General features: G+C 39.5%; 1 protein-coding gene across 1 annotated transcript in view; it reads left to right on the top strand.

Annotated features, from left to right (window-relative positions):
- Positions 1-27,735, top strand: part of LOC137874604 (phospholipid-transporting ATPase ABCA1-like) — a 133,540-nt gene that overhangs the window by 14,928 nt on the left and 90,877 nt on the right. Inside the window, exons 8-15 of the mRNA XM_068713375.1 lie at positions 729-815; positions 929-1,103; positions 9,823-9,962; positions 10,739-10,855; positions 14,197-14,394; positions 17,142-17,347; positions 18,057-18,233; positions 24,021-24,243. Coding sequence (XP_068569476.1) covers positions 729-815; positions 929-1,103; positions 9,823-9,962; positions 10,739-10,855; positions 14,197-14,394; positions 17,142-17,347; positions 18,057-18,233; positions 24,021-24,243 — 1,323 coding nt within the window. The remainder of the gene's footprint in view (positions 1-728; positions 816-928; positions 1,104-9,822; positions 9,963-10,738; positions 10,856-14,196; positions 14,395-17,141; positions 17,348-18,056; positions 18,234-24,020; positions 24,244-27,735) is intronic.

Genomic DNA, 27,735 nt, shown 5'->3' with positions numbered 1-27,735 from the left:
TGTCTTTCTGGACCTATGTCTTTCTGATCCTATGTCTTTCTGGACCTATGTCTTTCTGGACCTATGTCTTTCTGATCCTATGTCTTTCTGGACCTATGTCTTTCTGATCCTATGTCTTTCTGGACCTATGTCTTTCTGGACCTATGTCTTGCAAACGTTTCTAAGCTTCGTATTTTTATTAGCTGAAAGACAATGCAGGCCCTCCTAGTGCAGCCTTTACTTGGCACTTGATGCATGAAAATGACAATGGTTAAAAGGGCATGCCATTTAGTTCTAGTAATTGGACTCATGCTGTGTACCTTCAGAATGTCACTGTAACACACAGTAACACTTGTCATTTTAATGTAGTTTTTATTAACCAGTGCCAGAGATGATGATGTTGGGACACAATTTCCCAGTCAAATTAGTGTGTGTATTGCCAACATCTACTGTAGTATCTTCAGTGGAAAGGCTGAAATGGAGCTGGTATTTTTGGTGTGGAAGCCAGTTGATATCTTTAAATCCATGAACATAAATGAATGTGAATATTTCAATGGCTATGCACTACAATAGCACATATATTGTTTCAGAAAATAGCTGAAAAAAGAGGAACCTTTAAAAGCAATGTCATGTTTTTAAGAATGGCGAGCATAATTCATACATTGGATTATATCATTGTCAGGTTTTTTGCCATTCATTTGGTAGCTACAGTATTGTTCTGAAAACCACCTGTCCCTGCCCTACTTTAGGTACCTTCAGCTTTGGACCTGAATGCAACAGACACAGTCACACTGATTGGGAAAACCACTCGAGATGCATTACCAGTGATTGAGGAGGTCAGTGTTGCTACTGTGTCATGTACACCTGACCTGGAATACATATTTTTACTCTATGATGACACATTTTTCTGTATTTTAAGAATTCACCAGTATTACATTCCTGTATTCAGATGGCCAGATTGCAGAACTCCATGATCTTTAAAGCTGCTAGTTCTTTGGATTTCCAAAAGGACATGATTGGCAGTATCAATATGCTACTTTGTGGAAAGCAGCCTGACATCAGTTTACGCTCACCTAGACGGATGGATAACAAGGCGTCCTTCTCCATTACGAGCAACAGTTCCGGTAAGCGCTGCAGCAAACTCCTTTACAAAGCACAGTTGTCACACTGTCTTCATCTTCTATCTATATGGTACTGTATATATTTATTATAGCCAGCAAATGGACATTATTTTATTTAGTATTAAAGCCAGTGATGCACAGTATCAACAGACTTTTTGGTAATGTGGAAACCAGAGGCGTAAAGCATAGCTGTGTTGGGAGGACTGGGAGTTATGCTTGATCGGTATAGGTGGCAGAGGATTGCATGAATCATGAATTATCAGATCAAAGTTCTTAGGAAGTTTTGGGGGTGAGATGTGTTGTTTATAATTGTATTAGATCATGTACTCTGCACAGATTCGGTGCAAACCCAAGTGTTCAACGTCAAAACAATGGTTCCTATTTCCATAAATAAGAGGGCCGTGGTACACAGTGCAGTCAACTGTACAGGGTGCACAGGACGCACCTGTGGCACAGTTGGCACCTGTGCCAGATCTGGAAACTGGGTTTGATTAGGAATACATTATTGCCGGCTGTGTCGGGGGCTGGCATCAATCGTAGCCGATCACATCAGCTCCTCTCCTTGCGTTTAAAAGCTGTGCACTCACTCCCCACATTGACATAATGATGTTTTCTTAATGGAGAGAAAAGTTCAGAGCAACGAATCCCAAGTGGAATTTGATGTTGTTGTCTGCAGAGTCCCAAGGCGCAAATATATAACATCCTAAATAAGAACATATGGCAACCCAAACTTCACACAGAGGACAGATGGTGTCACTAAAACACTGTTTTGAGTTCTAAACTGGTATTTTGTGCTATTGAGCAAAGGTGGTCGACACAACCATGGCAGCCATATTGTCAGCACATGTAAAGACATTGTATGTTGTGTTTCCTTGTTGTATTGTTTTTATTGATAATTGTAGATTTATCTTCTTTCACCGACTGGTATGTACACAATAGCCAACTGTTTATTTGAACTCTTATCTAATCTAATTTGTCCTTGTTTTTAGCTGTATTTGTTTTTCTGTGTATGTTCAATGAGAGCAAAATAACCGACGCAAAATTCCTGGTGTGTGTTCTCATATCTGTTATGTAAAGCTGATTCTGATTCTGATGTGTACACAAATTCCCTCACCCTGTATTGATTTCACTGAACCTGGCTCAGTTTATGAAGCGTGTTGGTAAGAGGCAGTGTTGATGGAGTTCAGTATTGCCTTTAAAATGTCCTGGAGCCCTAAATTGCTGGGTCCGATGCATCCCTGTCATGTTGTTGTCTCCCATCCTCCTGATTAAAGCAGTGTATAAACATGCTATCCTCCACAGCTTTAGCCAGCCACAGTTGTGTGCCTTGCAGCAGCCTGGTGCTACTTATGAGAGGTGTTTATCAAGTAGCCACATTTGAAGAACCTGTGGTACATTCACACTGCTTTGAAAATCCAGGCCGCGCCACCCACCTTCAGTATGCTTCTGAATGAGCGTTCTCATGGCTGCAAGGATTCAATTAAGGAGGGAAGATATATTCTACAAGCATTTGTGGACGGCAGATAAAGTCAAGTACTGATATGAATCACGCTTTGATCTAACCCAGAACACACTTTGTTGGCATTGCTGCATCAAAGTGCTTTTCTGATGCATACATTTGTACGGTGGTTGAGGACTTGCTATGAAAGTAAAAAGGCACATTGTTCACATTCATAGAAGAGGTTTGTGATTTATGTGGCTCAGTTGTGTAACAGACTAAAGGTTACTTGTTGCTATGTAATGTAAACTGAGGGTCAGGTACAGTACTGGCTACCTAAATGCTTAACAATTTGTGTCCCCATCAGAATTAAAAAGGTGTTTCCCTTCTGTATGATGCTTCACAAATGAGTACAGGTGATCTTTTTGAAGTGTTCCTCTCCCCCCAGCTGTTGTCTGGCAGACCTTTTAATTTCATTTTTGGGACTTGAAGAGTCCGTAGGATTATCACACACCTGGAAATTTAAAACGAGTCCTAACCATGGGTCTGATCTTGATGTATGGGTGGACTTTTTAAGACTAACAAACTTGTTTATCATTTGCACCTGTTTAAGTGCACCTGATTCTATTTTTAATCATTGAAGGGGTGGTAACTTTTTCCACAAGGGGATAAGCATTTCTGTTTGCTTCAAGTGCATTAATAATTCACAAGTAGACCTCAAATTGATAATCTAATGCAAAATTATGTTTCTTCAGTAACACATCGCATTTTAAACTGAGTTCCTCTCGCCTGCCTCATTTTCTTGACTGAAAGGAGCGCAATGAAAATTAAACAAATATAGTTATATAATATAATAGAACAAAGTTATGAAAACATACATTTATTGTCATGTATGCAGTTTAATAGAAATATTTTCCATATATTTAAAAATATATATAGTTAACGCCATCAAAGAAATGATCAAACTCTTTCCAAAAACATTGTATGAATATTTTCCTACTGGTGCTGTGCAATGAAGTTTGTCACTCCGTAATACAAAGAAAAACAAGTCAATAAGAGTAGCACAACCATTGTGCGTGTTGGTGGAGACGGCTTTGAAGATCACTGAATGGGTTTGTTCCATAAAATCCTTGAGAATTAGATCTTCAGTGCAACTTCTTGCAGACTCACGCTCATTAGAGACCAAGCAGTCCTGTTTCATTAAATGCCTGTTCTTTGGAGACAACGGCACAAAATTAGATTTTAATAAGAAGCCCTTATTTCCTGGGAATAAAGTTACACTGCAAAGTGGAATTGCATGCTTGTGCCAGTGCAAATTAGCAAAAACATTGTATCATCCATACAAAATAAGCACTAACATCTCTGTTAGCATGCTAATGGCTGTTTTGGTTTTGCCGTGGCATTTGATTCTGTTCGTCTATGTACAATTAAATGAATCTGTAATATGCAGCGCGTCGGCATAATGGCCAATTACAACTCCTTTATATATGTAAAAGTACACTCAAAGGAATAGCGGCGTAGCAACAATAAAGGCCAACACAGAGGTTTTGTTAATGGCTCAGCAGTGTTCCCTTCCCAATTAATCGTTGACGGCAAAGGAACACGTCTGAGTCATTATACAGAATTGTTGGGGCAGTATATGTTCTTCCACAACAGTAATTTTAACTTATTACCATTTTTTTTTAGAATTGGCCCAACGAATAAACAGGAATAAGAAGTGGTTACATGGCTCTGCAATGGTAAACACTTACATGTATGCATTTTGTTGGAGAAATTAGCAAAGCGATGATTCGCAAATGTAGACTTTTATACGCATGGCTCATTTTAGAGGTTGTTTTTCTCGCTTTTGTTAAATTGAACAATATTTGGTCCCATGTGGAGTATTCGAGTGGATTGGCTAAACAGTCAAAGCACTATAGGATCCCTGTAAAACTGCTGATTTGACTTGATCGCAAACCGTTTTCAAAGTTCTTGATTTGAATGTATTTTGTACCCACACCAAGCATCAACCTTTCGAATGAACACATCTTCTGAAGATCTGTCAAAACGGTCTTTCATTTAGCATTGTCCCATTTTCACTGGTGTGGTGTTCCCCGACACTGTTCATAACATTCCCTAATTATCTCGGGACTCATGCTGTCATCCTCTGAGTATTTGCCATAGGCGTCACTTTACATGATTAGTAATTGGTACCCTTTATTTCTCGTTTTAAGCACATCCCTTTTTAATATATACTGCAGCCGGCAGAAAGGCAGAATTCTTGACTCGCGTGGAGTGAGAGAGGCTCGTCTCATTCTACTGAATGTCAAAGCGGCTTCTCTCTGTCTCTGGTGAGAGAGTGACTTCAATGACATTTATTCAAGCTTATTTGACTTTCTGTTGGAATGCTGCAAGATAGTACTCGATTTGTACTGCTTGTAAGAAATAAGTGCTCCTCGATTGATGCATGGTGTAGTTCACTTTAGACTGACGTGTCACATTCGGTGTATATGAGTGTATGCCTGTCTGAGTGTGTACAAGCTCGTGTGCCTCTGATTCTGCATTGCTTGAAATACCTGAAATATGAGCATTGTGAAACCAGAGTAATACCCTTATAGGTGTGTGTGTGTGTGTGTGTGTGTGTGTGTGTGTGTGTGTGTGTGTGTGACATCCCTGTCTGCACATGTGATTGCATGTGCGAGACGGTGTGTGCACCAGCATTGTCGACAACACTGTCTTCTCGCCGTTGCGCTGAACCAAGCCCATCTCTAGGGTGCAACTCAAATTGATTAAATTTGCCAGGTAAGTTGAGGGGCTGACTTGAGGCTCCAAGCAATTATTTGACTCTGGCTAAAACTGGTGTGAAGAACAGATTCTCTTGTTCTATTCCGACTGCTGTTTTGTGGATAAAAATAAATAAATGAAAGCTCTGTTGTCAAAAAGAACTACACAGCTCACAGCTCTGGAGAATGGCTAACCTCTGTAATCTGATACTCCCTTTAGCACACACAATATCAAAAACTGATATATCTTTCCCAAGATACAAATGTTTGAGCGTTATGGATTTGTCACTGCCATCTACATTCCTGCTCCACCATTGACGAGAATTCTTTATTCCTCGTCTTGGCCAGAGAATGTTGTCGAAGGTCCATTTGCATTGTTGTTCATTCTCATAATCAGAACATATTTATAATATGAGATAGCATGCAGTGTACACAGAGGGTGTGTGTTGCAGACATGCATATTGAACTGGATGGGCTAAAAAAATGGGAGTAAATGATGAATAGATTAGCGCGCGGCAGACCATAGGGATATCTCCTTGTGATTGAAGTGACTCGCAATAGCAGTGGTTCACCATAGTCCGCCCCAGAGTTGTTGTGTGGAATAGAGTTTACTTTATTTCTTGTCATTGGTACATTGGCTGCAAAAGGTTCCAACAAGTTGGAATCATATATGCAGCGTGCTCGACTGCACACACCAAATGTCTCCATAGGCGCCTGAGCATCGGCGCATACATATTGGATCATACAACTATATATATATATATATATTTTCTTTTTTATATATCTTTTTTTTAGCTAGTTTGGATCACAAATAGTTATATCTGGCTGTTTCATATGTAGTGTATGAATATAAAATGTTATTTTCCATCCTCAAGCTGTTTTCTCATATGAACGATGGCTGACCCTCGTCGGGTACATTTCCTCTGCGGCTGTGCGCCGTGACCGGCTCCAGGTCAGCTTAGAGAGACCCCGACCCCGGCACAACTCGCAGCTTCCTGGTACCGTGGACTCAAAGCTCGCTGTGCCCTCTCTCCCTGCAGGGAGGGGCGGGGCTCCCTTCTCCTATAGCAAGACGGCCGACTGTCATCGGAGCGTCAGGGGTCCACTGCAGTGTCGGTGACCCACCCGACCCGTCTTAAAACACAGACCCCATCTCGTTAACCATGTGGGTGTGGCTTTTTTGCAGGGTCATCACCTTTCATTTCTATTCAACCGATGTGTTTGTGATTAAATATTTAACGGGAGCACAAAATAGTTTACAAGAGCACAAAGTTCTTCAGAGATCTAGCCTCTTAATTTTGCTCTCACTGTGCACCAGATTGATGAATTTAACTTTAGAATGCACAGGATTTTCTTCCAGGGGTGTGAGTTCCACCCACCACAGTCTCACAACATCCTGTTGGGAACACTATAATATAGAGTGCAATATAAACTGAGCTTTATAGTGAAAGAGCAGCTTTATTGGTCATGATTGAAGACTCTATATTGCGGGAAATGACACTTTCAGGTGATAATTAAATGTAAATTCCCCTGCCACATTCCCCCCTTGCCTGTCACTTATCTTACACCCAGATTTTTAACTATACTGTAACAAGAGGCACCTATGGATTTCTCTACTTTTTGTGGCTGTGATTCCCATCCTTGTTGGCTTGATGAGGCATTGTTTAATTTGAGTTTCCTTCCTTCCTTCGAACACCACTTTAAATCCTGCTTCGTTCACATCTATGTATGCTAGCTAGCGGTCTTCTTCATCACTGCTTTAGTTGATCGCCACCAGCACTCAATGAGTGGAATAGTCATTTTTCCTTTTCATATTTTTTACAACAGGAGGGGCCTAAAGACATAAAAGTATCCTGTACTACACCAACAAAAAAGCAATAACTTCAGAGAAGCTTAAGAAGAATAACATAATTTTGTAACATAAATAGGTACATGTTTCTTTGTTCAGTCTTTAATCATTTTGTGGCCCCCCAGATTGGCATCCCATACTCCAGACATCCAGAGTAGGAACTACTGCTTTGAGATGATTAGTGTACTCTGTCCGCTCATGTTCATTGTCTCTCAGTTCCTTAATCAGTCCTTTTTTTTAAGTCTTATTCCATCAGAACGTTATGCCCCTTTGTGTTACTGGTATTAACATGCATAATAGAACATTATGTCCAATTAATTACAAGTCCACTCTTTTCTGAAATACCAAAAATCCTGCAATTTGAAGTGACAAGAGACACCTAACCACAGAGAGTTACTGAGCAGTGTCGCACACATTTTCTCTCAAGTGTTATGATTGCAAGAAGCAGCATCTGTGCAGTCTGTAGAGGGAACAGCTGGCCCGACTCAGACTAAGGGGTGGCCATTAGCTGCCAGCACACAGACCTCCCAGGAGCACCAGGTAAAGATGGCCGGGAGACAGACAGGCTAACATTTAATTGCACTGAAAATGGCCGCTAAAATCTCTCTGATGGGGGAAATGGTCACCCTGGTGAGATGAAAGGACTTGGAGGATTGAGGTTGCGGTCTTGACAGGGGGGGACGTGAAAAGAGACTGATGTAATGACAGACGGTTATGTTGACTGGCAGACGACACACAGAATTGACCAGTTGTCTGATGAGTCACATATTTTCAGTCAAAACAGGCGGCAGGGACAATCCAAGCTCAAGCTACTCCAGGCTACATTATTTGCGGTGCAGGTCCTCATGTAACCTATTCAGCACTCTCCCAAACTGGCAGTATTCACGTTGGCAGATCAGTTAAATTAGTAATGATCGTACTGCCGCTGAGCATATCGACTTTTTCCCTCTTCTCCATAGAAGCTTTTCCTTATGTACTCATGTCTTAACTCTTGGCTTGTGGTTTCCTCTGCCTGTGTGTTTGTGTGTGTGTGTGTGTGTGTGTGTGTGTGTGTGTGTGTGTGTGTGCGTGTGTGTTTTTTAAAGTAATCATCCCAAACTTTCTGTAAAGGCATCCACTTTGCTCTGCGGTCGCTGATGTGTAATTGAGTACCAGTATCTGACACAATATCCATTTCGTGAGAGCTTTTCATAAACTACAGTAAGACATTCCAGGAAGATACTTGCATGTATGGAAGGAGCATTACAGATATAATTAGATCCTGATGCCTGCATTTGACATAAACAAAATATTGTTGATTGGGTAATTGTTTACTTTATTTTGGAGGGTTTTGTATGTGTTGAGTGACAGTGAGTATCAGTGCCGTCACCAAGCACCTTTCCAAACTTGTTAGAGCCCCCGTTTCTCCAAAAACTCCTACCCCACCTTAATTAAGGAGAGGATATTAATCTTTATTGATATAGCTCTTTTCTCAAAAAATTCTAAGTACTATAAAGGGAATAATAACACATAGACATAAAAACAACAAGTTAAGCAATAACACACAGAACATCCAGAGGGCAAAGATAATTTATACAAGTACAAGAAAATATAAGGGAGCAGCAGTAAAACCAGAACAAGCGTTTAACGGTCACAAAGGCTTTCTTATGAGTAATGCATTATGAAGAAAAAAAGAGTTGCGATGTTGTGTGTCTGAACTCAATGCGTTCAAAATCATTGTTAGTTTTTCAGTCCTCTATCATGAATAGTAAACACATGGCTTTAGTAAGGATAAACTGCAATAAACTGAATAAACACGGACAATAATTCTCCTCCTGAACGTTGCATTAAAGAGACAGAAGCTGCTGTTGGGTCAAAGAACTTGTAAAACTGTTGCAAAGGGATCTTTGCACAAAAAAACTCTTACAATAAAACTACTATTACTACTATTACTAAAAGATGACGTCAGTAAAATGGATCAAGACTCCTTAATCAAGCCATTAGTAGCAGTTCTACGTTTATCTGTCCTGAAGAGCAGTGAATGCATCATTACTGTGCCTATAGGGCGTAACCTCGAGGTGTTGTGTACCTTCCAGTCATTTTATTTACTTTATTTAGCATTTCTCTGGCACTGTGTGTGTTACAGTGTGTTGACCGTTTTTTACGCATCAATGTAAGTGACGTTTATTGCTTAGTCTGTTGATATATTTAGATTTTCTTATTTCTGCTTGTACAACCGTATTTCTATTCATGGTAAAAACATTACAACTTTGATTTCGGAAAATGTTTAATTCAAATACTATTTCCCATGCCATACCCCCACACCAAGTTTCTATTTGTTTAGTTTATAATTGTGTAGTTCTCTCAATTATTTTTTAAATTATGTCTGGTTGAGTTATAAATATGAAATGAAACGGCCAAGATGTATCCTTAATTTCATCTTCTATCTTCATATTTGCTCACTCTGGTTTGGAAGGTAGCCACATATGAATTTCAAGCACATATGCAATATTTATCATGTTTGCTTCTTGGGTGCTGCACATTCTATGACTTGTTACAGATCAAACAGCTTGTTTCTGCTCTTCCATCCTGTCCCAAGAAAGGCCCTACAGTTTGCACACAAGAATTCCGAGATGTTTTCTCGGTCTTGGCTTAACTTTCCCAGTCTTCTCCCCTCTATTCTTCTCTTCATAGATACTTTTTGTCAGACTCTTGTCGACACCCTGGAGGGCACACCTGGTCTGCGCTACATTTGGAGCACCTTCAAGCAGTTATTGCAAGGAAAAGTCCTCTACACACCTGATACACCTGCTGTTCGCCTCATGGTGAAAGAGGTGAGAAAGATGTAACTTGTGTACGTGCACACAGACTTTCCATGCACTTAAAAAGTAGATGCATGCATTGCTCGTATCAGTGTGTGATATAAGCAAGTTTAGTGAAAGTGAAACAATTAATTTTAGTTTTGTTTGTACAGTTGATTCTCTTCTATGCACAGGATCAGGCCAACTGCGCGTATTAGTAATTATGCCAAGTGTGAAGAAGCCTCCAGTGCTGAAATGAAAAACACTGACTGTCACACAAAGTTACCACCTGGGGAAGGAAAATAAAAGTAATACAATAGTTAGTCAAGAGGCCTGTTCATAGAACGTGGTGAATGCAATGCATTTTCATGACATGACATTTCTCCAAGATATTACCATCATTTTGATAACCGCATGAGCAAAACAAACAGAGAGGCTGTGAGGAGTTTTCATTGAGAATACATAATGAGCACGAGCAAAATCTGCCGACTTCACAGCAAGCGGCCCGGTGCTGGCGCAGGGGGCCCTTTTCACACCAGACATAGTCAAGATTGTTTACAAGTCAATGTTCAGGGGTAAATAACCCATTTACATTCGTCACCATGGGGGGTGGCGGTGTTACAGTGTGATGAGTTCCTCTGGGGATTAGCTGAAATGTGCAGATGTAGAGTACTTTCATGTTCGGATTGGCTCACGGCAAATAGAAGAGGCTCAGTGGGTATGCTCTCAGTCAGAGAAAGGTGAGATAACTATTGTTGTTAAAATTGATGTGAAATTATTGAATATTGATTTTCTTTTTCTGGTTTTAGGCAAATAGCACATTCAATGCCCTGGCTATGCTTAAAGAGCTCGCTGATCTGTGGGATGAAGTCGGGCCTCGTGTCTGGGATTTTCTTCAAAATAGCCGTCAGGTCAACACATTACGGGTAAGACTACCACACAACAAAATGAGCTGAATCATTGTAGCCAACATTATTTTTGTTTGTTTTTTGTATTCAGAAAAGTACTACAAAAAATACTGAAAAAAAAAAAGAATGGAAACCTCAAGAAATTACACTTATTTAATTTACTTATAAGTCAAACTTCACTTGCGGTACTTTTTGCTCCAGCTGGATCGTCTCAAACGACAGCTTTTGCATGATGCTGTTTCACATTTAACCTGCACAGTACAAACTTAAAGGATTAGTGAGACATTTTTGGGAAATAAGCTATTTTGCCCAGAGTAACATTGATACCACAATGAAGCTGATACCACAATTAGCTTAGCATAAAACATGTAAACAGGGGCAAACATCAAACTCTTTTAAAAAAAACATATTTCAGTGAAAAGCACAAAGAAATGATGAGCCTTATATATACTGCAGGTGAGAGCATAAATGTTGTGTATATCAATTTGTTGCACCTTCTGTTAGATATGGAAACCAAAGGAGGAAAGTAATTATGGATAAGTGCAGGATAATTTTCATCCTGGCAGAAAGGATTATCTATAGAAGTAGAGGACATGGACTCTTCGCCACCACTTCTCTCACTTCCTCCCTCCCTCCGTCTCTCCTTCTCGCTCTCTCTTTGCCTCTCCCCGTATTGCTTTGACACTGACATTACTCCAGTGTCACTCCAAATGAGCTTATAGGCAGCTGGAGGGAAGCAGACATTGGGAGCTCCATATAGCCAGGGTATTCATTACCCTAGCCCTAACCTTTACACAAATGGGCCGGCAATCCTCCTTTGTCTTCATTTTTGCCCGACTCTCTCTCTCTCTCTCTCTCTCTCTCTCTCTCTCTCTCTCTCTCTCTCTCTCTCTCCACATCTCGCAGTACAAAACTGGTGGCTTTGGAGGTCTGTCATCTTCAGAGGTTCTTCAAGGTTGCAGACACATTTTACGTTGATAGGCCAATTACCATCACCACCGTAACTACATTTGAGATGGACGATCTAGGGTGTAGGACAAGTGTAATTGTTTGAAAATATGGTTGACATAACTACCTATGGCTTTGCATGGTGTTTACGGGTTTGAGCTGAAATCCTTAAGATTTCATTCCTGGTTGAATTGCTGGCACCCGTGGTTACTATGGTAACAGCAAGCACAGTTTAATACTGCAGGTCCCAGAATTACAGTGCAGCCAAACAGGCCCGACTTTGTTTTAATAAAGATGTCAATAATCTGCCTTTTTCCATCATGCCACGAACAACTGCAATATGATTTCATGCTGCTCTTGACGCAAGTAGTTTTCCAAACAACAGCAGGGGACAGTAAAGTGGGTTGCTTTTCTGAGAAGTTTAATCACGCAACTTTGTATCTGACAGCTCACTGTGGCTGGTCCACCTTGTTCCACAACCCCCAGTAATATTTAAAGGCGATTGCATTTTTGGTGATGCGGTTTGGCTAACAGCAGTGACTCTGCTTTAATACTTTCATTGTGAGTAGGAGCAGGAGGACGTTCTGTTTGCGTTAGCGGTGGCTGAATACAGCTCTGACACGATGTAAAGAGAGCGAAGGGGTTAACAGTCAGGCTGTTATCAATAGATAATTACATAAATAAACATGTTATCAGATGAATTTACACAGGTCACATGCATGTCTCGTTTTCCTGTGAATCCCTTGAGTGTTGAGTCCACAAGTCTTGACATTTGCTCAATCGCGTAACCTGTCAGCTATGTTAACATTTTAACAATTGCTACGAGGATCTGTCCATTTATAAAGGCAAGCAAATAGGTGTCACTCCCTCACTAGAAGATCCTCCCACGACAAACATTTGACACACGGCAAATGTTAAATGGCATACCTCCAACTCATTGACCCAAGTGCCACCGGAACCTATGCCAAACGCAGTCTTAAGCGGATGCAGATTTCAAATCCTTAGCCTGTCTAGCAGTCACAGTCAGTTCGCAGGCAGGACTCTGCTACTGCTGTTTCAGAATGACTCACAGAATATTTTTGATGGGTCATGTCCTTAATGTAGCACCCACTAAGACAGATGTGTTGATTTTTTTATTTTTTTTATTTTTTAAAAGGTCACATGCAGCGTAGAGATTACTTAATTTGACACTTTGTCTTAAGGTTAAGCAGAATATCATCAGGAGTGTTGACACTGAAAGGCCACTGAGCACACTGGCCAGAATATATCTGAATCTCAACAAGAAATCTCAGACTTTAGAGGCCCAATTCTCTGCTGACGTCCTGCGCCCTTTCCTCTCCAAAAGTCAGAGTCCACATGGTGGTGTGAATCATACACAATCAACGACTGGAATATTTGGTTTTCAAGGAGAAGTGATTTTTTTTTTTTCCACCCATGAAATAATAAATGGTTGTGTAATTTTAATAACCCGTTATCTCAGTGGGGTGAGGTTCCTTTTCAGTGTTCCCCTGTGTACATGACAGGTAAATTATCACTGTTATGTTTAATTTTAGTTTCTGTAGTAACACTGTCATTACAGGAACAGTGTCGTATAACTAATTGGGCATTAATCTCATAGCAGCCTTAAACTATGAACATACTGGGTGGGAGTGATGGGAATGAATGTGTGTGGCTACTAAACAGAGGGCAACACAATAAAACAAACATGTGGGAGTAAAAATATCGAATTATGCCAGAGCTATTGTTTCAAGGAGCTTAGAACCATTTATTTCTTGCAAAAACAAAAATGGATATACATGTTTATTTATGTTTACGGTGTGTAGGTAAGTACAAGGTTATATTTGCTCCCAGGTCAGCAAATCACTTTTATGAAGTCACTGCATGATTAGAGCACAGTATGATCCATGAACAGAGATGACTGAGAGGCTTCACTGATATGTTTCTTATCATGTTACTGCGAGGGATTGGGAGGATATGTTTTGTGCTCTTGAATGTAGTTTGTCCGTTCCTATGTCTTCATTTGTCTTCATTTTCACAGTCCGGTCCTTAATATACATTCATGTGCATATGCTGTGTGTGTGTGTGTGTGTGTGTGTGTGTGTGTGTGTGTGTGTTTTTGTACTGTTTGAATGTTCACTTCTTGGCCATGAGAATAGTTGATGTGTACTCCGGAGCCTGAAGTACAACGAGGCCATCTATCTTGATGCTCCTAATTAATGCTACAGAAGAATGAATGTCACTGCCACCAAAGCACAACTCTGACCTCCCATGCTTTCTCCTCTAAAATAATTAGCTGTGGCCTAATATGCTTTGGTTTTCAAATTCTATTGCATTCATGTCACATGCATTCTTAACCTCTCACTAGTAACCAGAGTAGCTAATTAAACCCATCTCCTTGCCTTTGCAATCAGGCTTTGCTGGCAAATCCAGTGTTTGCCGCTGTCTTCAACCAGCGTCTCAACAGCACGGGATGGACAGGCGAGCTGCTGGCCAACTTCCTGTACAACGGGCCTGCAGAGGATCGTCCACCCGGCATGCCGCCTTACGACTGGCGAAATGCTTACAACACCACTTCCGAAATCCTGAAGCTTCTTTCCAACTTCCTTGGTGTATGTATTTCTTTTGTCTGTGCTTTTATGAAATGCATGTTTAAAAACATGACCCAGGTGCGCTAACGTAAGCCTTGCCAAGCTAGTGCAGCAGCATCTTACACATTAAATCATAATAACTTTATTTTACGGCGTCAATGGTAATTTCCCGACCGTGGCGTGTAAACAATTTGCAATTGCCACACATACTTTTACCTACAGACTTAAGACAGTGTTTTTGTAAAAGTCCCATCCCTGACATAATTGCTGCTCTTTCTTTTACTCCTGTGTCTTTCTGTTCGCGACTGTGATACCACTCTGGCAGAACAGCAGGGTGCTGCAGAAAAAGCAGGTTGCTTAACATCTAAGACAAAATGTGTCCATGTTTCGCACAATGTTTTTTGGTTTCTTAGCTCTTTTGTTGCTGTGTCTGTGCTCTGCTGCTGTTAAAACCAAAATCAGGACTTTTCCAGAGGATATGTAGGCTTTTTATCTTGCGCACTCTATCAGTTCTTGTGTTTCGTTTTTTTTTTAAGAACACGCTAAAAAGACTGGTCTTTTATTCATTAAAGTTTAATGTCCTTGAGTTAGCGAACTGTCAAACCCACAAGAAGATCTGTCACTACATTGCCTCCATGATAATCATAAAATAAAAATGACTATAGTGAATCTGTATCAAACAAAGTGATGTCTCTAAGTAGGAACACACACCGTTTGACAGTGATATATTGATCTCTGGCACAGTTTGAAGCAAAATCCTTATTTCTCTATGTGTGATAAAACAAAGCCTCTGCCACACTCGCATACACACACACACACATTATATCAATCTACAGGCAGGTGAGATGGCAGGTTGGGCCCTTGGGGTTAGCCATACATGGCCAATGAAATTCCAACATAATGCAATCTATTTTCTGCCCTAATGGAAATTGCATTGCTCAAAATGGATATCAGGATAGGGACGGTTATTAGACAACCTTTACTGTGGTGTCCTCTTGTCTGGGTGAATACATCTTTAGGGAAATAGAGAGCGCCTTTCAGTCTAGGGCTGAATAGTGTATACTTTCAGTACTGACAATGCAATGGTCAGGTGCAATAGCCATAAGGCAAATAAATTAATATAGTAATGCAAATTAGGCCCAACGTAACACAGTATATTATCTAACTTTAATTCTGGATCTTTATTAGTAAACGTTCCGAATTAGAATTTTCAAATTAGGAAAGTTCATTAATAAAATGAATAACTCCTGTGATAATTTTATAATTGGCATGGCTTCTCGCTATGGTGCCACCAACAGCGTAGCAACTGAAGAACCAGGCTGCATCTCTTTAACAGCACAGGCCCACGTTCGGCCCACAAATTGCCACTTCTCTGCTCCATTGATGAACTGCCCCACAATGTAACAGGATCAAGATATTTATAGTGGAAATAATAATATCAGATAACAATACAAAAAGAATAAGAGTTGCAATAGTCATGTAAACGGCATAATGGGTCATTATGAATGTGTTTGTGGCAGCAGTAACAGCAGTAACAGTACCATTGAGTCATCTTCATTATCCTGGGAATAACACTTCATTAGTAGCTTCAGATGACATGGTTGAGAATGTTGCATTGCAGCAGCTTAGTAATGTATTGCATAAACATTTAGGGCAGTTAAGTAGTTTATGAATCTACTGTATGAGCTACTATACCTCCTGTAGTCTCTTTAATTTGAGTAAATAAAGTATGTTCTATTTATTTGTTATCCTCAACAAGCATGATGCAACCACAACAACTCAATTTGTTGCCCTGGATGTTCCTCTGGATGAGGCCAAGATGGGCTTGGCGAGCTATTAGTGGGGCCAGTTTCTCAGTCCAGAGCCAGGTCGGATTGTTGACATCAGACAGATTAGCATTATCTGCTGGTCCAGTGGTCAAAGACCGAAGAACACCCAAAATGCACAAACAGTGTCATCTCGTTTAGAAACATCATGGTTGGTAAAGCTTGTCAGCACAGCGAAAAAGTGCTGTTATTTAAAGATTAAATAGAGAGAAGAAAGTCTCAGAATGCTATTACTGCAGTAGACGGGGATATGTATTCGTTAATTTAACGACGACAATTGTTCCGATAGTTGATTCTGATTTATTATGATTCACTTTAGTCATCAGACGTGGCGGTTAACATTGTAGCTCCTATCACTTGGTTTATGTAAAGCATATATTTCACTCAGCACTTTGGTTCAAACTTCCGGCTCACGTAACCATTCCACAGCTGTGATATCCTCACTCGTATGTGCTGAGCAAATGCTGTTGCTGTGGTATTATGTTTACCACCATAGCTTGATATAGAATACAGACTAGAGAATCCTGGGGGAGAAATGATAAAACTATTGCAGCACAGGGATGTGTGGACAGCTGTCAGGTGTGACTGCCTCCCAGGATGGCTAGCTCATTATCGTTTCATGAAACAGGGGGACAAGGCTACAGAGCGGGGACTGCTAGCGAGGCTGTATCTCATTTGCTTGTCTCTGCTGAAGCCCAAAACATTTCCCACCCCCTGGCAGCTCCAGATAATTTGGAACTGCACTCAGCGCGGTTTAGTCAATAGCTGAGTGATACTTTTGAAAAAAATTTCCATCTGCCATTTTGTCAGTAAGTTCATGCCTGCCTCTATTTTATTCCCTATTTTGGGGATACTAAAGGTCTATAAAATAGGAATGATTTGCTGTAAGAAGATTATATTAAAGAAGGCATTTTTGTGTGATACCTCTGTGTTTGTTGACAGTGTTTGGACCTGAATAAGTTTGAGGCGGTCCCTACCGAAAGCCATCTGGTGAGCAGAGCACTGGAGCTTCTGAAGAATGATACGTTCTGGGCTGCTATTGTCTTTGAAAACCTCCAGCCGAACTCCAGCCACCCCCCTCCATATGTCAAGTACAAAATCCGCATGGACATTGAAGATGTGGAGCTTACCAACAAAGTGAAAGAGAGGTATGTGACACAGCTCAGCCTCTCTGTTTACTATACTGTATATAAGGGATTGTTAAAGGAATAATTTGACATTTAGGGAAATGTGCTTACTTGCTTTTGCTGTGCGTTAAATTGATACAACGCTGGTTAACTTAGCCTGGCATAAAGACTGAAAGGAGGGAGAAACAAACATGGTAATGAGGTAGCTTCAGGTGCTGTTCGGTAGATTGTATTTATTTATTTATTTTTACCATTGGACAAGGCTAGCTGTTCTCCCTGTTGCCAGTCTTTATTCTGAGTTAAGACAGTCTCTTTGCTCTAGCTAAAGAAAAAATGGCACATATAACCTAACCTACATACCAAGACAAGCTCTTACCCCCTGCTTCCAGTTTAGAGTTAGTATTTATGCTACCCTAAACTAGTCTAATCACTTGCTTGCTTTAAATTGATATTTGTTATCTTCTAACTCTCTGCTAGAGAGCTGAAAAGTGTATTTTCCTAAAGGTTAAAGTGTTTCTTTAAGCCTAGAGATGACGAACGTGTTGGATTTTTATTGTCCTTTCTGCGTACCAAAAGATCTGATCTTTTTTTTTTTCTCTTTCAAAGTTTATTGTCTAAAAATATGACCTCTATAAACAGTCATGAAACTTTGACAGTATTTCTGACCATCCTGGTTGTGGTTCACTTGCCTTTTGCTAAGACAGATCATGGTGTGTCTGCTTTTAATAAGGTCATGGGCTCCCGGGGCTCGAGACAACTCCTTTAACGACCTGCGCTATATATGGGGAGGCTTTGCCTACCTGCAGGATATGATGGACCATGGTATTATACGAGCACAAACGTCAAAGACCCAACCACTCGGGGTTTTTGCACAACAAATGCCGTACCCCTGCTACGTGGATGACGGGTGAGTACAAGCTTTTTTTTTTCATCTTTCAGCCTTGTGATTACTGGAAGAGGAAGGTGGTAATACAGCAATACAATTCTGCTCACTCTGGGGAGTTGCCACTCACTGCCAACACGTATTTGAGTTATGCTGTTACCAGTCACTCAGGCCTTCCAGATTTCCCTGTGGAAACTTCAAGATGCTCCCACTTATTTGTCTAACTTAACCTTTCTTTCTTTCATCTTTGCGTTGCTCTTCTGTGAGTGTCTTATGCTAGCGCTGATTACCTATGAAGGTAGAAAGGTAAGCAACTCCTCTAATAATCTCACAGTTAAAAGTCTGTAATAAGAATGTAACATCCTTGGGGATCATCAATTAATAATAAATTGAGGCTCAACAAGAGAAAATAAATAAATTAAGGCAGCAAGAGGGGAATGAGTGTACCAAAACTATTGATTTTAGTAAAACCACAGGAAATTCGTGAATAGTTGATGGATGCTAAATTATTTAACCAACCACCATGACTCCCTTCCTTTCTTGTATTTCTGAGGCATTTCTTTCTCAACAAAGTGAGTGAACTTTACCCCACGTCTCCTAGCTCCTTCATGTGCAAAGATTGATAGAGGGACTCCAACTGTGTTTTGTATGCCTCCATCGATAGCACTGGCTTCCGTCATGTTAGATCATTCACCTAGGGACCAAAATGATGTGGTATCACTCTTAATCTTCCACAGCAAAGATTTCCTCAGAGTCTGGGAAATGACTCCCATCCACATAACATTATGATCTCCATTAATAAAGGAAAAGCCCAATGATGCCGTCAAGAGCGAAGATAATTACCAGGGAGATTTAAGTCCAACAACACAATACGCCCCTTTCACGAGACACAAAATATTCACTCCCTGTGGGAAAACGCAGTTCCAGAGATTAGGGATCTAATTTTAAAATATGATATGCTTTAGATAGCACAGAATTTACAATAAAGACACTGAGAGAGAGCTTTTGAATCGACATATTCAAAGAAGCCAAAGCAAGAAGAAGCACAAAAATTCTGACTTCATATTGAAGATGCATTTTAGCAGCTAATGTCTACATGTTTTAAATAATAATGACCTGTACCACATATTTGTCTTGGAGTCAAGACGACATCCCTGCTATGAAAACCAAAATCTATGTAATGGCTTTATTGATATGGCTTTCATGATCTGGGTTTTCTATTGGTTCATTATTAAGTGCTTTCCTTTGATTTATATTTACATTGTTGATTTAAGATTACATGCAGCTTCGCACTTTATTTTGTAGCTGCTGTAGTAAAGCTAATTTAAGACACAAATTTCATATTTGTTTCAACTGCGGTGGGTGCGCTTGATTTGGCATGCCAGGCAATAGGATAGTGTTAGAATTACTAATTGGAGGGATGTTGAACTAAATATTGCGCCCAGAGAGAGGAATCTTTGCGTTTTGAATTAACTACAGTGCAAAATCACCCCCTCTATACATTAAAGAGTATTTCCTTATGTACCTGTTAATTCAAGTACAATACCAACCAAAAGACCAAATTGTTTAATATTCTAGTAACGCACTTTCAGAGGTGGCATGCTGCATATGGAGCATTGCTGATCGTCGTCATTTGCAGCTTATTGTTGTGATAATGATCTGAAATTAGACATGATACAGCTTATTTGCTAATGCAGGTCCCATAGCCTCAGTTTCATCTTCCTAACACAAAGGATTAATAATTACGTAAGATAAATTGGATCCATAAAGCGCTGCAATATCCCAATTCCCCCCACCATTTACTCTTTCGCCTGCCTAGCCATTTGGGCATTTCTATGAATTATTAACACTTGAAAACTGCTATTTCATTTATAAATAATTGATAGTGAAATCACACAAAGGAAAGATGTGCTACAACACAGAGAGGCATGATGGGGAAGAACCTTGCTGGTAATTATTTTCATCTCAAATTGTGTAGTGTCGTCAGCCAGAAGGAAGGAAAGAACATTGTGCATTCAGAAAAACATGCTTTCTGTCTGCTGCAACCTTTTTTCTGTTTCAGCATTTAGTTATTTTCAGAGATATATATAGATATAATATATTCTGTAGGGCTAATAAGTATATTCTTGCAGTAGCATTATTAAATGCAAAATATGAGTTTTAACAAACATACAGTAAGTTTAGAAATTTTGGAAATTGGACGTAACTTGCAGTAAATTAGTTTCTCGTTTTTATACAATTCCAATCAGAGAAAATATTTCAACAGACTCTCAGGAAACTGTTGCCAGCTACACCATTAGTTTCTGTGAGAAGGCCTCATCATCACTGTCTTTTTATCTTTTGCTCGGCTCCTTTCAGTCTCACAAAAACAATATTTCTACTTCTCTGATACTGAACTTCAACTAGCAAGGCAGTATTATCTGCACCGACCTCAACACAGATCAAAATTACTATTATTAGACCTGCCTTTGAAATGCTATCCTTTTTGCGTTCCTCATTTCCTGCTTGCTGACTGAAATACACCTGATGAACTACCAGCAATCTGGGCCACTTCAACCACAGCTGCCCCTGTTGGCATTTCGAACTTGAGATAACCAACCTGTGTTAGCGTTCCCTGTCCTCATATTCACATTGTGCACAGGCCTGAGATGATGTGTGGGATAAAGCTTGACCCTTGCAGGGCCTGATAGCCCATAGGCTGGCCCTTTATCTGCGGCCTCTGCGCCAGTGCACGCTGCTGAATCAGAGGCTTCTCTTGTTTGGATACTGAGGCTGTGCTCCGGCTTGATGTGAGATCTAAGGCTGCTTTCAGCAATGCATGACATCGGGCCACAGTGGGCGTGAAGACTATTCAACTTAGGATGTTAGAGGGATGTGCTTTTGTCCATCTAAATTAGCTAATTGACCTTATGTGAGCAATGATAGTACTGGCAGTGGGTGAAATAGTTGAGCATATTTGGAACATCTGAAGCTCTTGCAAGTGAATACAACTAGTGATGCTTTGTTACTGCCTCTGCTCCCTGACATGCTGTAGTGGAAATGTTCCCTTATGTCTCTCCACCTACCACTTTGTAGACATGGCTGAAAAAGGGCTTAAAATGTACTGTTATTAAAGCTTTACAAATATTGTTTATTCTTGCTTATATAATAATAGTGGGGAACAGAGGCATGTACAGTATAGGCTGTATATTGATTTATTTCAGCAATCTGGATACCAATTTTTCCAATTGCATTTTTAAAATTGAGCTGACATTGTGTTTGCTCAAAAAATAGAAACTGTTAAAAAAAATTAAAACCGTAGAAACTTATGTCAAACCAATTTAAATTTTAAATTTCGCTAAAACAACATTTTTGTAAAATATTAGAAAAATTAAATGTACCGAAATGCTTATACCATTTACCTGCTAAAGAAACCAGTTTGAAACAAAACTTCTCTCAATGCCGTCTCTGTCTGGATTTGATCCCACTTTGATATACGTAACTCTGTGAACAAATAAATGCTTAAATATCCGGTTACTAATATTTATAAGATAATTTGTAAAGTATTCAGAAAGGACTATTAAAAGCAGTGCATCACTATCGCTGGCTAACAGGTTTATTCCTTTTTCTCCTAAATGTATAGCTGAAATATCAATTTTAAAACTATAAAATAATCTTTGAACTTAAATTGTTTCTAAACATTTTGCTTCACTGTTGGCTCGTAGAATTTTACTTCATTTTTGAGATGGGATTTTTCTGTTACAAAACCCCCCAAAATACACGACATATGGGTCCCTAAGTGCTCTTTATGCCATAACTGCATGCGCAGTTTTCCTTAAGCAATAATTTGTACCAGCGACGGCATAATCCACATTGAATAGTAAAGTCTGTTCCCTTCAATGAATTGCTCATTTCCAGCCAGCCAAGGAACTCAACGGTATATTTGCTCATAATGAGACAGGAAGCTTTTTTTTTCTTTTTTTTTTCATTTAGCATAGAACACCGACCTCTGGGGAGGCTGTGCTCTACTATCTCTCGATTTACTGAGAAATCAGTCTTCTAGCTTGCCTAAATTTAGGTCAGGCTGCCAATGTAACTGGAGCCCCGTAACACAGACCTGCCGGGAGTTCTATTACTTAAGCACCCTTGATCGATCAGCAAATGTATAATTCAAGAGCATCTGGTGGCAAGGTTGTCAGTGTCAGACACGGTGTGCATGACTGATCTCTCCCCCTTTAGTGCTACAAGTCACAGAAGGAGTTAACTCACACAAGCTGTCAGCTGTTACAGAGATGTTAGGGTGGAATCGGGAGCAGATAATACCAGAATTAGTATTCAACCTGATGCCTTTGCAACTTGAGACTGCTTACCTCCCTAGAAAAGGTGTTAATGTACGAGTTAGCTTTGTTTGTTGGCGTATAGATTTCAAGCTCAAAGAGGCAAACCTATTCGTATAATCTTGTAAGGAATTTTGGTTTTAGTTGCTCTGGGTCTGAACTCCAACCAATCCTTTCTTGCTGCTCATCAAGGAGTTGTTTGAGAGTGATCAGTCAACAGGGGCGGGGAAAGTGTCCTCGAAAATAAATCTGTCTCTCTCGCATTCAAGTTCTTATAACAAAACTCTCCGTACGAAACAATGTTTTGCATGAATGAAAGTTCAAATGAATGCACTTGAAAACATGTTGCATCACCATTAACTTAAATAACTTGAAAGAGAAGCATCATTCTGCCAATTACTGCGTATTCAGTTTGTGCTTCATCCGTACTTCCATGCTGAGCTGTGCTTTGCTTGCATTATATCGCCAGTATTTATGGAATGTAAGCATAAGTTATATGTGAAATCTATACTTTGTCAAAATCCATTTGATATCCCTCCTTCGGTGTCTAATAAAGCAAAATAAGCACTTTGTTATATCGGCAGCGGAGATGATATTGACATGGCATTTTGGTGGCATTATGAAGCCAGTTTAATATCGCCTTATTGTATTGTAACAGCATCAAATCATACATCATATCTGGCATGAGGTGCAGCACTAAATGGCTTGATTGAGCTGATGCACCAGCTTTATGAAGGTTAGCTCAGCGTGAAAATAAAAACGCCTCGGTGGCATTGAGTCCATGAATACAACTCAGATTGTCTTGATTGTCCCTCTGATAACATTTTTTAGTATCCACAAAATAGTTTCCAATTTATTTTTTATAACAGGGGCAAGTACCGGCTAAGATTGCAAAAGGCAACCTTTACAATAGAGCTTGCATGTAAAAAGCTGACTATTTGTTAGATATCATTTAGGCCCTTATCTTTCTTTCTCTCAAATGTCATAAAATAGTCAAAAATGCTCATGGCACCCCCTTGACGCCAAAAGTGATACCAGTTATTAAAAACTGTTATTTACTATCGCATAACAATAAGCAAATGAACAAATCCTCACTTTGCATGTCACTTGAAAAAGAACTTTAATAACCAGTTACCGAAATAGTTGCAGTTCAATTTTTCGTCGATGGACTAATCGATTCATAACTAGAGCTCCTGACATCACCGACCATCAGTGTAGTAAGTCATGTATTTTCATACAATCATGTGAAGAAGAGAAGTGCGCACATACCGCAAAATCTGGGTAAAAACATTGTACACAAAGTTTCACTGTTGCAGTGGAACGTTGTGATTTGTCATCGCTCTTCATGACGTACATCTCATTTCAAACTGTCTTAACAAAAAAGCACACTAACGCTCATTAACTCCCTATTATAGACAACCGTATACACTCCACTTGTACTCCTTTTGTCAATATGCAGTCCTGACCTTTTTTGATTGCTTTCTTTTACAACCAGCTTCATCCAGAGTATTGGAGGCATCCTCCCCATGTTCCTGGTGCTGGCCTTCATGTACACCGTGTGCATGACCATCAAAGGCCTTGTGCTGGAGAAGGAACTCCGGCTCAAGGAAGTACTGCGTGTTGTTGGCATTCAAAACGGTGCCCTGTGGTCTGCAAGGTTCACAGAGAACATTGTTCTGGTCGCAGTTCCCTGTGTGCTCATAAGTGTCATGGTTAAGGTCAGTAGAAAAAGAGTCACTCAGTGGATCAAAGTATCAAAACACAAAGCACACAATAGGAATATAATGCATGCATGTACTGCTTTTTTCAGTCATTTTGTCCCCAAAAAAAAAAAGAAAAAAAAGAAAGCCACCTACTTCTCATACAAAGTTGTATTCAAAACTTTGCTTATGTGTTGTGAAAATTGTGGCATCCTCAATTTGGCTGCAATTTCAGATACAAATTTAAATTATATCCGACTAAATGCGTCCGATGTGACGCTCTCACAGGTCGTGTAGGTCAGAGAGTTTGACATGCTTTATGTTTTGGTATTTTTGCTGTTATTAATCATAACCAATTAATGAGCACAAAATCAAATCGTTATCCGTGATTCTTCAAATCAGCTTCCTTGTTCTAATTAATTGAGCTTGCAGCCAAAACTGCAGTTAAATCAAATAAAGATCACGGCAGCAGTATTTGCTCCATTATTTCCTGTAATTGTATCACCTCTTCCTCTGTGCCTTATATTCTACATAAGGAAGGCTTCCGTTATGTAATTTAAGTAGTGATCGTTGGCACTGTATATTTCCATGATTGCAATGGAAATTTATTATCGTTGGCAACTGGGACGCTGTGCACTATGTTACAATATGTCAAATCGAATTTGCAGGGTAATAACCGTAAGTGGGAGGAATAGTGGTGCCTCAAAGACCTCAAGTTAAGAAAGGGGCTCAAGTGTGTGGACACAAATACCTTTGGCAGCCCTGGAGTTTGTATTTTTTAATGCACAAGGCTCTGATTTGTATAAAAAAAAGTAAGATAAATGAACTGTAATGTGAGACAAATATGACCAAACAAGATGAATATTTATCCCCTCAGAAGTAATTTGAACCCCAGTCCTCGTCAAAGCACCGTGTTTAGATCCATTGTATCGGGACGATCACCAGCCTTTGAACTCGTGCATACTGCACACAGGTTGGAACAGTATGAAAGAACAATACGCGTCTAACATCATCTATCACAGGAAAAGCTTTGCAATGCAAAATGGAGTTGATGTTATTCCCAGAAAGAAACAATGTGACCAACATTAATTATGAGCAGTATGTTTTTTCCTATTCAGCAAATGTCTACGTACTGGAAGTATGCGTTTTTAGTTGTTTATTTACCGATCGCTCTGTTGAATCAATGATTATGTGGGATCTAATGGACTCGCTTATCTGTTGGAATGATCCTCCTTAAGGATCGATGAGTGAAGATGCACAAAGCAGAGTCATCACAAAAGGGAGAGCCTTTGGGCCCGATGTGACATACGATGTAGCAGCGTTGTTATTGCTCTCCCTGAGATAGAGCCCATCTTCCAACCACTTTTGTAGTCGTTGTTAGTGAGATTAAAAAGAATTGTTCTTTTAGGTCCACCTAATCAATTTTTGCAGTTTAATTGGGAAATGCGGCTGGTAAATAAAAACTGATATTTGAACAGCTGGGTGAAATGTAATTTCCCATCAGCCTAATGCGTTTCCAAGCTATCAACAATTTGTAAACATTAATAACAATAAATTGAGTTAGTTGAGCGCCTTGGAGGAGGAACTGCAAACATGATGTGTATTCAGATCACAGGCCCATTCTAAATGATAATTTCACAGCCATTTCCAGCACATTAATAATAATAGCAAATCAAATGGTAATTATCATAAGGCTGTATCTGGATACGGGTTGACAACAACCGGTTTTGTCACCTGCACCTGAGTCCTCTGTCATTTTACACTTGTTTTCTCTTCCATTACAGAGGAGGTAATGCATTTATTATTTGGCATCCAGACTGATGTACTGGCACCGTTTCCACATCTGGCTCCAGTCTCAAACCAGCTGAATTAAGGTGTTGCTTTCATGAAAGCTAACACCGATCAGTGTTGATCAATACACATTTGCTCACCCAAACAGCATGTCCTGGTGTTGACAATGCGAGGCCACCTTTTAAATGCTTGGTCATGTTTGCACTCATCATTAAAATGCAATTAATGTGTTGTGCACAACAACACTGACAGTGAGAAAAGAATGCAAATGACAGGGTTAGATACCATCTTCACAGTTGGAATCACTTTTGCTCACAGGACTAAAATACATTGATATTGATACAGAAATGGATAGTAGCTGAACAATACACTTCGAAGTGTGAGTTTGAGGTACCTGCTCTCTGTTATGCTACTTTGCATTTCCTCTCGTTTAAAAGTTCAACGTTTATTTGACAGCTGTAGTTACCTGTTACTGGTTTAAAATATGATACATCGTTATAAAGTAAACTACCTTTGGTAATTAAAACCACCACAACATTAAAATGCTACATACAGATACATATTAAGCGGGTCACTTTGCCTGCATAATGAGTACTTTTACTTTTGATACCTCCGGAACACTTTTCTGATGATGCTTATATACTTTCATTGCGGCAACAAATTTAAAGCTGGACATGTACTCGTGAATTTATATTGTGATATGACTTTAACTGCTATGTCTTTCTCTTGGTGCTTCTTCAACACTGACAATGGGTCACACCTGTATTAAACGTACACAGTGAGAATGTTCAACAGTACTGTCACGTGCAAGTGCTTTTTTTAATCATCACCATAATGAGAAGCCGACAGACTTATCCCCATATACGCCAGGTACTAACAACAAATCCATATCCGAGTATCTCCTCTGGAAAGGAAAAAAAACCACAATAATCAAGGTGTACATGCATGCGAAGCACATTGCAATCGGAATGCTTATGGATTGCCGTGTGATAGGATCTCAGCCAGGTGCAGATGCGGCCTGCACAGTTTGGCCACATTCTTAAAGCAGTTGTAATCAATATATAAATATATGTATATATATGTATATATATATATATATATATATATATATACAGATTACATATATATATATAAATATATATTATATATTTACATATATATATATATATTTATATACAGATTACATATATATATATAAATATATATATATATATATATATATATTATATATATATATATATATATATATTTATATACAGATTACATATATATATAAATATATAAATATATATATATATATATATATATATATATATATATATATATATATATATATATATATATATATATATATATATATATATAAATCGGCAATGGATCAAATGGCTGTGTGCATGTGAAAGGCGATGCTTATAGTGATGAACCGGCAAAGAACGGTCACCCTCCCCTCAGCTCTACAAAGCCCTTTCGCGTCTTTCAGCTCTTTTGGGGTTTATGGCCCACAGCGTCACTGTTTAGGTACAGTGTCAGCGTTTTCATCAGCGCCGTCTCTAGCAGCAGGCAACTGTTATCTGTCTGTAATATCACAATAACAGGAATCCTGATTAATTTAGGTAGAAATGTTAAGTTCTGCGATTAGATGTCATTGTCCAGATAATGTGTCCAGATAGAGATTACATGTTAATACCAGATGTAATTGGGGTCATTGTCTTGTCTGGT

Source organism: Cebidichthys violaceus, unplaced genomic scaffold (genome assembly GCF_023349555.1).
Source record: "Cebidichthys violaceus isolate CVI_PGR_0920_01 unplaced genomic scaffold, fCebVio1.0.p SCAF_19, whole genome shotgun sequence".
Classification (NCBI taxonomy): domain Eukaryota; kingdom Metazoa; phylum Chordata; class Actinopteri; order Perciformes; family Stichaeidae; genus Cebidichthys; species Cebidichthys violaceus.
This window is presented reverse-complemented; position numbering and strand designations above follow the sequence as displayed.